This window comes from Anopheles darlingi, chromosome X, assembly GCF_943734745.1.
Source record: "Anopheles darlingi chromosome X, idAnoDarlMG_H_01, whole genome shotgun sequence".
In the NCBI taxonomy this organism is placed as follows: domain Eukaryota; kingdom Metazoa; phylum Arthropoda; class Insecta; order Diptera; family Culicidae; genus Anopheles; species Anopheles darlingi.
In genome coordinates this window covers 2,902,269-2,916,753 of record NC_064873.1, presented here as the reverse complement: position 1 = coordinate 2,916,753, position 14,485 = coordinate 2,902,269, and the positions used below count along the sequence as shown (strand labels likewise).

Sequence of the window (14,485 nt, the reverse complement as noted above, 5' to 3'; positions counted from 1 at the left end):
CTTTTGCTTGCTTGCTTGGGATTTGCCTCCAAGAGCGGTGGGCTCCTTACGGGCTTTGTTTACTGCAGTCTAATCCTTCCAGGCAGGCAGCTGGTGCCCGGCGTGTGTTCCGTATAGTCCGTGATCTCCCCTCCCCTCCACGTTCCGCGTTCGTCGGGACAAATTCGTCGAAACGTCATCCCGCGGATGGGCGTTGTTGTCAAGCACCTTCCACGATAGACTTCCGGCGACATAATAAAGTCGTCTTCCATTTCCATTTCCCTTTCCATTCCATTCCATTTCGTCCCCGATATCGGTGGTGGAATTGTTATAACGATTCCTTATAACGCTCTCGAGGCCGGGGGCTCCAAGAATCCGATTTCGATCGATCCGTTCGCAGTAGTAACCGTACTGCCTGCTGCTGCTGCTACTACTGCTGCTAATAGAGTGCAATTGCCCCAAACTAGGGGGGGGAACTGAGGACCTCTTACTCGTGACCCGGGATATGGTAATGGCTGCTACCCCAAAAAAACAACCCCTCTTATAGCCGGGATTGACGATGAACTCGCTGTTACGCAGAAAAGAAGGAAAAGAAGGAAGGCAGAAGGTCACACCGAGGTCGAAGAAAGATTTCCCCCCACCCACCCCGCGGCACGCAGACACAGTCCCTTCTTCCTGCGCTTCTTACCTTACTCGACAGCAATAAAACCTAATATTCGATCCCCATCGCCCATGGACAACGGGGTGGGTGGGGTGGCTGAGGAGGGTGCGATTTTAACGAACCGCCATTCTCGTCCGCGAAATGCTGCCGAAACGGTCCCGAGACGATGACAACGGAACGGATCACACGGAGACACACGGAGACACACACACATACACATAAGCCACGGTCAATCAGTTTTTGTTTCTTTCTTTTCGCGAAATTCTTCGCTTTTCGCCATCTTTTCGAGCGGCCGGTTATGGGTTGCTACTGTTGCTACTGTTGTTGTTGTTGTTGTTGTTGTTGTTGTTGTTGTTGTTGTTGGGTCCATTTGCCTTTTATTTCGGCCGTTGTCCGGTCCTTCCGGTGTTCCGGTGTTTCGTATTTCGGGTTGCCGGGTTACCCAGTGCCAGTGCCAGGGCATTATGTGTATGTATATGTGTGTGTGTGTGTGTGCGTGTGTTTGCTGTGTATTTTCCCTCCCTGCCTTGTACTACTATTATTTTTTTTTGTTTCGTTTTTTTTGTTTTGTTTTGCATCACGGAACATAAAAACGGGGGTGGCAAAATAAAATCGGCCGTTCACCCGGAAAAGCATAAATAGTAGCCCGTCCGATAATTGTTTCGTTTTCGATCGGTTTTTCGACGCGGGGGTGGGTCGAAGGTGGTCGGTGGTGAATTTATCGTTCCTACTGCTACTCGGTCTGCTGTTCTGTCCGATCGAACCCCCTTCCACCCGTTTTTCGCGGCGCGCGGTTCGGCGATTCGGAAAAACTACCGACGACCGAAGACTCCAGGACAGGACATCCAGGGCTACCGGAGCCCCTGGTACCACCAGAGGCTGGCCTGGTCGGATGGAAAAAACAAACGTCGTATCCATCAAAAGCCCCTCCCGGATTCCCGGGAGCCCGGGGGCCACCTAGACGACCGGGAAGGGTAATCGGTTTCGAACGAGAACCGCGTATGCGAACGAGTGCACCATCGACGTGTGCCCGCGCACACCGCTGCATCGGCATTAAATCGGTAATGGATGGCCAGTGCGGGCGGCGTGCGATTCAATGATCCGCGAGCGAACGCCCATTCCGTGCGCGCCGTGGCTGGCACGGTGCCGGCACGGCTCTACAGGTGCTCTCCGGGCAGCTAAACGGTAACAGGGCTGCGGGGAAGAGGCGAACGGACGGTCGCATAAATCACCGCCATCGACCATCGGAGTCTGCTCCCTTTTGTGCCGCTCGTAAAAAGCATCTTCTGTCCGTCCGTCCGTCCGGGCGTCTGGTGCACCGGAAGGTCCAGCTTGTAGTGTGTACGGGCAGGTCTCGGGCTTCCGGTTTCCGGTGCTCACACTTGGCCGACGTGGCCCCGATCGAAATCATCTTTCCTGTAAAGGAGCGCAAGAGAAACAAACAATGAAGGAGTGCGATAAAGAGAGACGATGTTCTTGCGATACGGTGACTGCAGTGTGTAGCGCGAGCGATTGGTGCACGCCGGTTTGCAGCTGCCGCTTTTACTGGCAGATACTGCACTGGTCTGCGATACCTCAGCCCCTTGGCACTCGCTTAATGAATGTCGCAAACTTTGGACTTTTCGACCACATCCGGACTCCGGTCACATCGAAACCACCGTCGTCGGTTGCCGGACATTTAATTTGCCTCGCACCATGCACACACACACACATACACGCACGCAGTAGCAGCTGCCCACTGGTCCGTGAAATCAATCAACCTAGACCATAGGACGGACACACATACAGTGCAGGACAGGGCCATCGCTCTAATCGCACACACTCACCGCGCTCACAATGTGCGGCTGCTTGCTCTCGTTACCCACACACACACACACACACACACACACACACACACACACACATGCGCGCGTCGTGTGGCCCCAAAATCGAAGTAATTAAATTTCTATTTGAACTTTGACAGTTTGCTAGTTTGTGATGATGGCAGATGATGCTGCTGATGATAATGATGATGATGTAGCGGTTAATTGTATAGGTGGATTTTGGTGTGGCAGGAGGTGGTACAGTAGTGGCCAACCAACCAACCCGAATCCCGTTGATGTGTACCCGTTAGAGGTTGCGGTTTGCCAGCGTTGCGGTTCTAATATGTGCGGAGCAAGACGTGAGATCGACGCTCGATAAGGGGGGCAGGTGAAGCAGGATGCGACCGACCGAGCGAGCGACACACACGCACGAGCAGCAGGTCGAGCAGAAGCTATATACGGCCTACGGAGAGTTTGGGTGTCGTTGTGAGCGGTGATTAGACTCATTACTCGCACCCAAAAGTAGAGTGCGACTGCTGCTGCTGCTGCTGCTTTACGGCGCATCTAGCCGGTGTAGCAACCGGCAGAATGGGGAATAGAGAATTGAAAATTGAGAGCTATCAGTCAAAGTATCTGTGAAATAATTCAGTATGCGTTTCTTCACGTTGGCTACAGTCGCGTTAAGGGGGGGCTTCGGTATTTTATTTTAATTCATCGCATTTACTTTTTACATTTTTTAATGAGTGCTTATTCTTTCAAGAGTATAGTGTAAAATTTTGGGATCAATCCAAGCCAAACTGACAAAGATATTGATTTTTGAACATCCGCTTTTCATATAAGGCTCAATGCATCTAGCAACTTTGAATCACGATTCCCAAAACCTGCGGTTTCAAAGTCGGTGCCCATCGTAGCATGAAAACTACTGGACCGATTGATTTGAAATTTTGAACACTTAATCTGCATACTATTTGCCAGGTAGCCCCGTCGAGATTTTGCAAAAATTGTAGATACTTTTTTTTAAATAATTTTTTTAATTATATAAGTGTCGTTTTTTGAAGCAATATCGAAAAAACGGCACTTTTTCAACTTCAAAAATCTGCCAAAAATCGAAAAATGGGAAATTTCACAAAAACTCAACGGAGCTACCTGGATAAACTTTAATCTAACAAAATATTATTGATTTGTGAATTTCTAATGACCCGGCACGTGGCTACGATGGGCACCGCGCAAAAAGTACATTTTGGCAAACTTGCCTTTCTAGATTGGATGCCATGAACGTAGTTTTGATCAAATTTTCCCCAAAATAGAACCAAATATTCTTGAAAAGTGGTAGTTGAATATGACATTATTTTGAAAACATAAAGTTGGATAGTTTCTTCACTAAAAATCATCAGAAATAAGCCTATTTTTGACACGAAATAACCAAAGCCCCCCCTTAAGGCCAACAAGAGATGCCTTTTGGTATCGTTTGACAGCATTCCAGCGCAGCAGCAGCAGTACAGAGAATACACTCAATTTCCAAGAAGGAGAATTGCTCAATTCACTAACAGTTTTGGCAAACATTCTCGCCTTTCTCATTCTCAAAAAGGTATCATCATTAATTCGATTCGTTTCCGTTCGATTCTCTCGTTCCAGATCGTTCCCGTGATGCTGGTGGTGGTGTTGCTAGCGCTGGCGGTGGTGGCCCGTGCCCGACCCTCGGCGACCGTTGGTGGTACGCTCGATCCGTCCGATCTCGCCGATATCGCGCTGGTGGAGGAGGACGTGGCGCGCATCAAGCGCTCCGGGCTCGGCTCCGGTAGCGGTTCCTTCGATCTGCTCGGTGGTCTCAAGAAGGTATACAGGAGCCCGCGATGAAGTGCGCTGCGTTTTCGCTAATGTCTTTTTTCCGTTTTTCCGCGTTTTGCAGACCATTCTGTCCGGCATTGGGTCCGCCTCGGCTTCACTGGTTGCCGGCAGCAGCAGCTCGTCGCTGTCATCCGGCTCAGGACACAGCAGCAGCAGCAGCGGTGGCAGTTCCGGACACAGCTCAGGCTACGGTTCGTCCGGCCACTCGTACGAGAAGCCACACGTAAGCCACACACCTAGACACCGTCGTCCGCTTCATCGAACCGAGCGAACCGCAGCGCGTCAGCGGTCAGCAGAGCACTTACGGGGATTACAGTCTGTTCCCGGGGCGTGAAAGCAGTGCAGTGCAGTGCCGACAAAGTGTGGCGCTTTGCTTTATTCTGATTTGTTATCCAATTCACCCGTCCGGGCCTCCGCGAGGGGGGGGGGGGGTGCGGTTTTCCGGTGGTGCGAGTAAAAAGGGTGTAAAGGACCAGGACCGGACCCCGGCAACCCCGGCAGGTTAATCATAACTTGGACCATATTTCACATTTACCCTACCTGCTGGACCGTGGACCGTTAACTGCACAAGACTCGCAGACGTCGCCGTTACCGACCGACCGTTCGTTCGTCCGTTCGTCGTTCGTGTGCCTTTCCTATCCCTCACCTTCCCGCCCTTGCAACCGCTCTATGGCAGCGAAGCGTGTTTGGTCACTTGCTAATGCTACTATGACCGTGCTGTGCAGTGCGCCGAGCAGAGCAGAGCGCCGAGAATGGACTGTAACGGTGCAAAAGAAGCAGGACAGCCGTGCAAGGCCTGGTGGTGGTGGTTGAATGGCACCAGCAGCCAGCCGAGGTTTTTACTACCATGATCAAAAAATAACCGGAATTTATTTATTTTTAAAAAAAGTTCATGTTTATTCTTCACAATTCCAGTTGTCCCCCTCGAAGTAGTTCCCGTCGGGTATGATGCACTTGTGTACCAAACGCTGGCCACCCCTGGAAACTTTTCTGGAAGTCGGTTTTTGGTGTAGCCATTATAGTGTCTCCAGCCTCCGATTTTCCACGCTCTCAAAATGAGTTCCTCGTAGTGGGTTTTTCGAGTCAATCGAATAGGGAAAAGTCACATGATGCCAGATCAGGTGAAAGGCACTTAATTTTCATTTTTGCTGCAAGCAAATGTAGCAAAGTAGTTTTGTTAAAACTTAAAGCGTAAACAACTCACTACTACAAATGTAAGGAAACAGCTGGCAAGCTGAATCTAGTGGCATATGGCGTCTGTAATAGTGCTGCCAACGTAACACAACAAAAAAAAACAGAATTCAAACACGATAAGCCCGCGATTTATAGATAAAAAAAATGCCGGTTACTGTTTTTGATCATGGTAATATAGTTGCTGACCAAACCTGGGCGACCAAACCGGACCGGTGTAGACCGGGGGCCTAATCGTATACGGTGCAAGGAACCCCACCGAGACCCACCCCACCGACAGTGAATCGTCGCCGGTCGAAAGGTAGATTGGTAGTCGCTACACGCAACGGCGGTCGTTTCTGGATTCCGGATTCGGATTTAATCGATTGCAGCGCTGCGAACCGTTAACCGTGGTCGCGGTCAGCCCACCGTATCTGGTGCGTGTTTATGCGTGAGGGTCGCAATACAGAACGCACACACGCGCACACACGCGCAGTTTCCATTATTAATCGCGTCGCGTCCCGTCCTGGAATGCGCGCAGGTCCAGCTGCTGCATCTGGAACATTCTGGTCTGTTCAATTAGCGAACAGGAATGATAGCTCCCACGCTCCCCAACCCAACTCCATATGGTACGCGGGATTGTGTGTATTAAAAAAGCAATGCCCAGCAGACGGTGTGTTGGTAATGCTTCGATGGCACGCAGCAGCAGCAGCACTGTCTGCTGCTAAACCGCGCGGTAAACCTATTTTAAAAGCCCGATCATGTGCCGTGGCTGGCCGGGTGTTGTGTTTTGTTTGCTCGCAACGGACAACAGAAACAACAACCAGAGCAACACCATTATCGTTAAGCCGATACACGCGATACACAAGCCTCTAATTTCTCTTTTTTTTCTCTTTCTCTCTCTCTCTCTACCACTCGCAGGAAGAGTCCCACTTTGATGGTTGGTCGCTGAAGAAATCGATCCTGAACACGCTGTTCCAGGCGGTGAAGGCCATCACGGGCGGCGTAACCGCCATCAAGGGTCAGCTGATCAAGGGTTCCGGCTACCTGGTCAGCGGTGCCGGCAAGCTGATCGCAACCGGTGGTGACGCCGTCACCGGTGTCGGCAAAAAGATCGCCCTGTCCGCCCACCTCATCCCGCCGAAGCACGGTTCCTCCTCCTCGTCATCGTCGCACCCCTTCACCAAGCTGCTGTCATCCTCGTCATCCGGCCTGACCGCCACCCTCTCGCACTCGTCCTCACCCTCCTCCGGGCATCACTCCGGCGAACAGCATCACTCCGGTGAAAGTAAGTATCGGGAGGGGGGGGAGGCAGTGAAGGAGCAGCGCACCACCACCACCATCACGGGGTCGATAGTAATCGATCGCGGTTCGGTTCGCGGCCCCCCAAAAACAATGGCCGCACCGCGCTGGAAGGACACTCCTCTCGACCACCTCTCCTTCCTCCATTCTGCTCTTGCCCCCTTTTTTTCGCTCCTTTTTTAGAAGAAGAAGAGAAGAAGGAAATTGTTTCAATTTCCGAACCCACCGCACTCCCTGGCCTCGTGTCTCCCCCCATCCGCCCCGGATGCTACGCAACAGTGGCCTTAACAGCGACACTCATCGAACGCCTCCCTTCGGGGTGGGAGGGAAATTTATGTTTATCCGGCCAGCAGCCAGTAGCCAGTGATTTTCCATCATGCTCCGGATAAGAATCGATGTTTGCGCTGGGAGTGCGTGCGAGCGAGCGGGCGCCTATATTTAGCCTCGCCAGCCTTAATTCCGAACGTGTGCGAGTGGATAGATGGTTTCCATTCACTTCCTCCCCCTCCCCCTCCACCTTCCACCCCCATTTCCGGTGGCGGCCCTTCGGGGGGGGATGACTTTTTATGGGAGAGAAATCAAAAATCGCGAGCAGCGCACTGCGAGGGGCAAGGGGGTGGGTACGTCATCACCAAGCGCCACGCGGATTTGAATGTGTGTAACGGAACGCCTGGAACACACACACACACACTTACGAGCTGCAGCTGTAGATACAAAATGTAGTCCTCTCTGTCTCGCTATCTCTGTCTGTGTCTTCTGCGTCTCGGTCCCTGCGGTGGTGCTGCAGCGAACGTGCCCGTAATCGATGATTTGTTGAGGTTAGGGAGACCCTCGAGGGCCATACGTGTGCCCCCTTCGCACCCGGAGTTGCTGCTCCTCCCCAGCCGTATCCTCGCTAATTAATTAACCTCACTAATTGGCAAACGGAAATCGAATCGACTCCTCACCTCTCGCTCCCCGTCTCATGAGTCTCGTTCAAGTTCAAGCACTAGCGTTCAAGCGTCCTTTACCGGACCGGACTAACTCAATCCAGGCAGCAGCCATCCAGCGAGGCATCCATTAATCTTCTGTTACACACACAGACACAAAGCAGCGCCGCCCCAATTCCAGTGGCAGTGAGGCAACAAACAAACAAACAAACAAACAAAAAACCGACATCCAAAGAAAGAGCAAAGAGCGCGGTGTTAGTGGTCCCCACCTCCCCCACCCCCTCCCCTACCATCCCTTGTGGTCATTGCTTTTGTGTGGAAGGAAGGAAGGAAGGAAAAAATCCAATTCCGATACATGCCCTTCCGGCTACAAGTTTTCCGGCTCCGGCTCCGGCTCCGGCTCCGGCAGATGGATGGCCCCAGATGTGCTGGGGCCAGGGTCCCCGCCGAATCGCCGAGCCGAAGCCGAGAAGGGAATCGCTATATTTAGCATGCCTTTGCCGCCGACCCACGATTTCCTGAGAAGGTTTTAAATCGCATTTCCCCCCTTCGCTGGCTACCTTCCGCTGGTGCCACGCCACGCCGCTAAATGCCACTCAACCACAAAACGGGCCCTTAGACACACGCGCACACGAAAAAGAAGAAGAAGAAGAATAAGAAGTGCCACACCCTAGATGAAGACGCTTAATGGATGGAAGCCGACGAGAGAAAGCAACACAAACACGAACACAGGCAAAAAGGCAAAACAGAGAGCCTTGCGTCGCGTCCCCGTAAGATGTCATCGTTCGCCCCCTGCCCTTCAGGAAGGGTGAAAAAAATCAAATCAACGCGGGAAGGGAGGGAGGCGGGTTGGCGAACTATCGGCGGCGCAAGATAAACAGAAAACGATTTCTTCCGTACACCGACCCTCCCCCCATCCCCTTACCCCATCACCCTCTTCCGTGGCTGCTGCTGCGTGCCTGCGTGTTGGTTTGTGGTTTTGTGAATGGGAAAATGTCAACCCCCCCGAAAGGGGGGGGGGGGGCTGAAGGGATGAACCGGTCAGCCAGCCAGCCGGAAGTTGGGTCCAGCCATCTTGACTAGATTTGTCACCACACCAACCCCGGCGGTGGGGGGAGGGAATCTTCCCCCATTTTCCCCTTCACACACACACGGTGGGGCGGGGTTGGACTATCGGCACAGCGCACGAAAGCTAATACCCGGGTCCGGGTATCCCGCTCCGGAGCGACCGGAGTGGAAACCGGATATATCAAACTAGCTTACCGACCGACCGGCCGACGGACCGACCCGTCCATTGGCACCATTATTTGTATTTGTCCGTGGGCATGATACATCCACGTGCCGGGGGTGGAGGAAGGGGGAAGGGACGTACCATCCGGTAGCTGTCAGCTGGGAAAAGGGAGGGGAGTGGGGGGTAGCCCATAATCTGTTGCGTGCCATCATCCGCTCCGGCCGTTCGGTATGTGTCGTCTGTGACCTGAAAATCCCTTTCTGCGATTGGAAGAAAAAAAAATCATCGAAGAGAGCAGAGAGCAGAGAGAGAGAGAGAGAGAGAGAGATAGAGAGAGAAAACAGAGAGAGAGAGAGACGCCTTCCGTGGTTGACCGTTTTTCGATTAGTTGCTCCACTCATAAATCCGGACAATCGTTCGTCCGGACAATCGTTCGACCACCAGCTAGATAATGAAATCGATTGCTTCCTGGGGTGTTGTTTGTATAACGCGTGGCAACCGCGTGCGCGCGTGTATGTGCTGCAGAAGGATTGTAAAAAGAACAGCAGCAGGAGCAATGAAGGATTCTAATATTAATGATCATTCGATTCTTTTCGGCACTTTTTTTATCATCTTCTTCTTCTTCTCCGCAGGTTACACCAGCTACGAGGGTCCGAGCGGTTACGGGCACGATTCGCACGGTTCCAGTGGCCCATCCGGCCCGTCCTACATCCCGCCCGCCAAGAGCTCCCACAAACCGTCCTCCTCGCTCAACTCGTACGGTGCCGAGCTGGAGCACCACGGCGGTGGTGGTTACGGTGGTGGCAAGTACGGTGGTCACTCGTCCGATGGTAAGCACTCCAAGCAAGGGCAACGGGAGGGGGGAATACCACCCCCTCTCCCCTCCCTCCACCATTACCAACCTTTAGGAGGTGTACGATTTTGGTGTAATTGAATATGACAACCGTTCCGCTGGAGCGATAATGTTATTGCATTATCGGTGGATCGGGGGGGGGGTTGCAACCACCCCCACCCCCCTCGAAGGGTGGCCAACGAGTCACCACTGCCCACGAGGACACCGCATCCCCGGGGGCCGGCTACCGGCGTATGCCTGATAACGTTTCATCCCCCACCCTCATTTAGCAACCACCCCCGCTGTCCAACGGTAACTACGGCGTGTGTGTGCGTGTGTGCGTGTGTGCGTGTGGTGAGCGTGATAGTGGTCGAAATAACATTATTTACGCGCCATTTGCTCACTCCACTTAGCATAGTCGATAGCAGATGAAAATAGCAAAAAAACAAAAAAAAAACGCGCGAGCGCCGGCGGCGGCGGTGAAAACATTAAACCCCTCCCCGCGCGCCGTGCCACCCGCCGTTCCTCCTTCTTGGCATATTGTAAAAGGTGTGGTGTTCAGCCGCGGGTGACATCGCTGCGCACCAGCACCTCATAATTCAATCAGAGGACGCCAGCATGACAGCATCAAATGTGTGTGCGAGTGTGCGTGTGTGTGTCAACAAAAAAAACACATCAACCCCGGGGCATAAAAAACCGCGAAAAATGCCTGCCCGATGGACCGTACCACGCGCACGCCATACCTCAATTAGGCAAATCAATCATTAACCTCGCAAACGTGAATGGCGTAATCGGTTGTTAAGTCGATTTTAATGAAAACCCATTTTATCCACCAGAACACCGTGGTGGTGGTGGAACAGGGGGATGGTACAAGGCTGGCTGGCTGGCTATAGCGACAACAACACCGAACTGTTAGAGAACCGACTGATTTTACAGAACTGACTGATGGTGTTTTTTGTGTTTGTGTTCGTTTCGATCCGGACTATCGACAGTTTAAGACGTCGACGCCGATGCCGACGCTCTGGCCAACCATTGGCACCGGTGTTCGATCGCCAGCATCTGTCGCAAATGATCCGATCCGGTGACCCGATGGTCGGCGATGGAGCATGGAACATGGAGCAACACTCCTTCGTCGCTCTTACCGCGGGGTTTTTCTCTCGACACGGTTCAGTAATCTCTGAAGCCGGGGGAAGGGGATGAAAGGGGGGGGCGCACGAGTTTCACGAGTTCACGGCGGCACGGGAACACCTTGAGGCCTATAATTAGACGGAGACGTTTCGTTTCGTTTCGTTGACGCTTAACGGGCTCCGTCCCGGGCTCCAGGCACCGATGGATGATGGATGTGATGGGCAGCCTTTGGTCCAAGTCAACGGTGCGCCACTCTGGTGCGTCAATCACTAGTTCGGTCCCTCCACCGTTGTGTATCAATTGATTGCCGCCGAAGGAGCAACTTTTCGTCAACCGTTCGTTGGTGGCGGATTGATGACGCGGCAATGACAACCGGACTGGACCGCGGACTCCTGCTGTTCGCGTCAGCCTGTTGCAATCGTGTCTGGACTAATTGGACCTTGGACCGATTATTGCTCAATCGTCCCGCCAACGGCCTGTATTAGTGTACAGATTGGTACAGATACACTACAGACACACTAGACACTGGGGGCCTTGGTGGACAGCTTGCAAATGGGAATGATAAAGCTGCATTGCTCGATCGCTGTCCAAAAAATAAGGTGACATTAGATTTATTTTGAAAGTTGCTTAATTTTTCTTTCAAATCCATTTTTTTGCCTTCAAAATGTAATTGGCGGACATTTTTGATATGTCAATAGCATCCGCATAGTCTCTTGTCAGCAAAGGCCTTCGGTACCATTCTCATTGCTGTATTCGCAGCAGAAACAATTAAAAACATTGTTTCTCGCAAATGCTTTGCTTAAGGGGGGGCTTTGGTTATTTCGGGTAAAAAAAAGGCTTATTTTTGACGATTTATTGTGAAGAAACCGTTTTACTTTGTTTTTTCAAGTGAATGTCATATTAAACTATAACTTTTCAAGAATATTTGGTTGGATTTTGGGGAAGATTTATTCTAAACTATGTTCATGACATCCAATCTAGAAAGGCAAGTTTGCAAAAATGAACAATTAGCGCGGTGCCCATCGTAGCCACGTGCCGGGTCATCAGAAATATACAAATGAATTTTCTTTTGATAGATTATAAGTTTATCCAGGTAGCCCCACCGAGTTTTTGTGAAATTTTCCATTTTTCGATTTTTGGCAGATTTTTGAAGATGAAAAAGTGATGCTTTTTCACGATATTGCCTCAAACAATGAGCTTTATACAATTTAAAAAATTATCTAAAAAAAAGTATCAACATTTTTTATAAAATCTCGACGGGACTTCCTGGCAAATAGTGTACAGATTATATGTTTAAAATTTCAAATCGATCGGTCCAGTAGTTTTCATGCTACGATGGGCACCGTCTTTGAAAACGTTCGTTTTTGGGAAAACGCGATTCAAAGTCGCGAGTTGCTTTGAGCCTTGTATGAAAGGTTGATTTTCAAAAATTCATATCTTTGTCAGTTTTGCTCCGATTGATCCCAAATTTTTACACAATACTCTTGAAAGGATAAGCAATGATAAAAAAATGTAAAAAGTGTATGCGAGGATTAAAATAAAATACCGAAGCCCCCCTTAAAGTCGCGAGATGCTTTGAGCCTTATATGAAAGGCGGATTTTCAAAAATCCATATCTTTGTCAGTTTTGCTTCGATTGGTCCCAAAATTTCACACAATACTCTTGAAAGGATAAGCACTTATAAAAAATTGTGAAAAGAAATTCGAAGAAATAAAATAAAATACCGAAGCCACCCCTTAAAAACTTGCGACTTGACAGAAAACAAAGAATTCACTCTTCACCGTTTACAAAATAATACGTATCTCAAATATTCCACTGAACATTTTGACGTAAAACTTACGAAAAACCTACAAAACATACAAAAACTAAAGCTATTCCTCTCCAGTCAACCTTACTTTCTGGACACAGTAGTAGGACCCAATACTGACCGTCTCTCCAAACTGTCTTCTTAGCAGCACACCACCACCACTACGCATCGTACGAGCACGAGCACCCCGGTGGCCACTCGTCACCGGTGGAAGCGTCCGATGTGCTGCGGCAGATACTGAACCAGAAAATACCGAGCCACGGGCACGGTGGCCCGACGAAAGTGATCGCCCAGTACGAGATACCGTCCGACTCGCACCCACCACCATTCAAACCGATGAAGCACGGTTACCTACCGCCATCCCACTCGGTCACCCACTCGATCACCACCTCGTTCGGTGGGGAACCGGCGGCGGCGGCGGAACCGGCCTTCCCGAGCTCGTACGACATCTATCGCTCGATGAGCCTGAAGCATGGACACGGTCACGGTGATGGTTCGTATCCGAGTCCACGCTCCAAACTGCAGGCGTCGGTGTCGTACGAGCTGGTGCCACCGCACCGCCCGGCAGGACCGTCGAGCCACGAGCTGGTGGGGCTGAGCGAGCTGACCAAACACCTGGGCAACGGCATCGAGGTGCAGAAGTCGCTGACGTACGAGATCTCGGCGGACCCATCGACGCCACACCTACACCACAAGCGACACTCCGACGACCACACGAACGACTCGGCTGCCTCCTCCTCCTCCTCCGAGGGCGTTGTGGCGACCGTTACCACCACCAACGAGACCAGCACCACCACCGTGACGTAAAACCGACTGCGAAGACAACGATCAGACCCCCCAGATGTTTGCCACCACGACGCCATCGTAGTCAATCAGGCATCTACTACTTAGACGTGTAGACTACTACTACTACTACTGTGTGTACCTTTCCCCATCCGTAGTGTCCTTTTTCCCCCATCGTCGTCATATCGGCCTCCCCTACCCTTTCCTCCAACCCAACCGACGACCTTGCACGACCACATGCGATCTGTCCGACAGAAAAAAAACAACAGGTAACCACCACCATGACGCATGACTCACATGACAACTCGCTACCCACTAGTACTACTGCTACTGCTACTACTACTAGCTAACTAACCTGCTCACTACAGAGATCTCTCTCTCTGTCTCTCTTTCTCGATGTAGAGAGTTCTTCCAAATTATTTTTTATCATCCACAGCTTGTAGCTCACTCATCACTCCTCATCACGATCACTAATGTCCTCTCTCTCTTTCCTGTTCCTTCCTTCCCAGAATCCGATTACAGCAAGATCGTCGTGGGCTAGACGCGTAGATATGCTAGCTGAGGATGCTTTCTACCTAAAATACGTCCTCCGTCGCACAGACTATCCAGCCCTCGCTATACCCGCTCCACATCTTCATCGATGATCCTCGGTTTTTTTTTTTGCTCAAGTTCTACGTGTCCAGCAGAAGAAGTAGCAGTAGAAGTAGAAGTAGAAGTAGAAGAAGAAGAAGGAGAATACTCACGAACACGCGGCGCTCGTGCTGCAGCAAGGATTTCATTGCTCCATTACTACCAGTAGGCATATACCAGTGTATACGGCATGCATACAGGCGGCAGCGACTGCAGCAGCAGCAGCAGTAGGGTGCTACTAGGTTTACGGGCCAACATTGCATTAGCGGATCCCAAGCCTTCCGATGGCGCGGGGTCAGCTTTCAGTTCATCCTAGCTCTTAAGACATTCTCACCAAGATGGTCAGGTTGTTGGGTACTTGGGACACGCGGGTCAACTCCTCC

At 51.2% G+C, this 14,485-nt stretch overlaps 1 protein-coding gene across 1 annotated transcript in view; it reads left to right on the top strand.

Annotated features, from left to right (window-relative positions):
- Positions 1 to 14,058, top strand: part of LOC125955940 (putative lysozyme-like protein) — a 40,788-nt gene extending 26,730 nt beyond the window's left edge. The window contains exons 2-6 of the mRNA XM_049687305.1: positions 4,078 to 4,278; positions 4,352 to 4,513; positions 6,382 to 6,748; positions 9,555 to 9,752; positions 13,982 to 14,058. Coding sequence (XP_049543262.1) covers positions 4,078 to 4,278; positions 4,352 to 4,513; positions 6,382 to 6,748; positions 9,555 to 9,752; positions 13,982 to 14,013 — 960 coding nt within the window. The 3' untranslated portion in view covers positions 14,014 to 14,058. The remainder of the gene's footprint in view (positions 1 to 4,077; positions 4,279 to 4,351; positions 4,514 to 6,381; positions 6,749 to 9,554; positions 9,753 to 13,981) is intronic.
- The last annotated feature ends 427 nt before the right edge of the window (positions 14,059 to 14,485 follow it).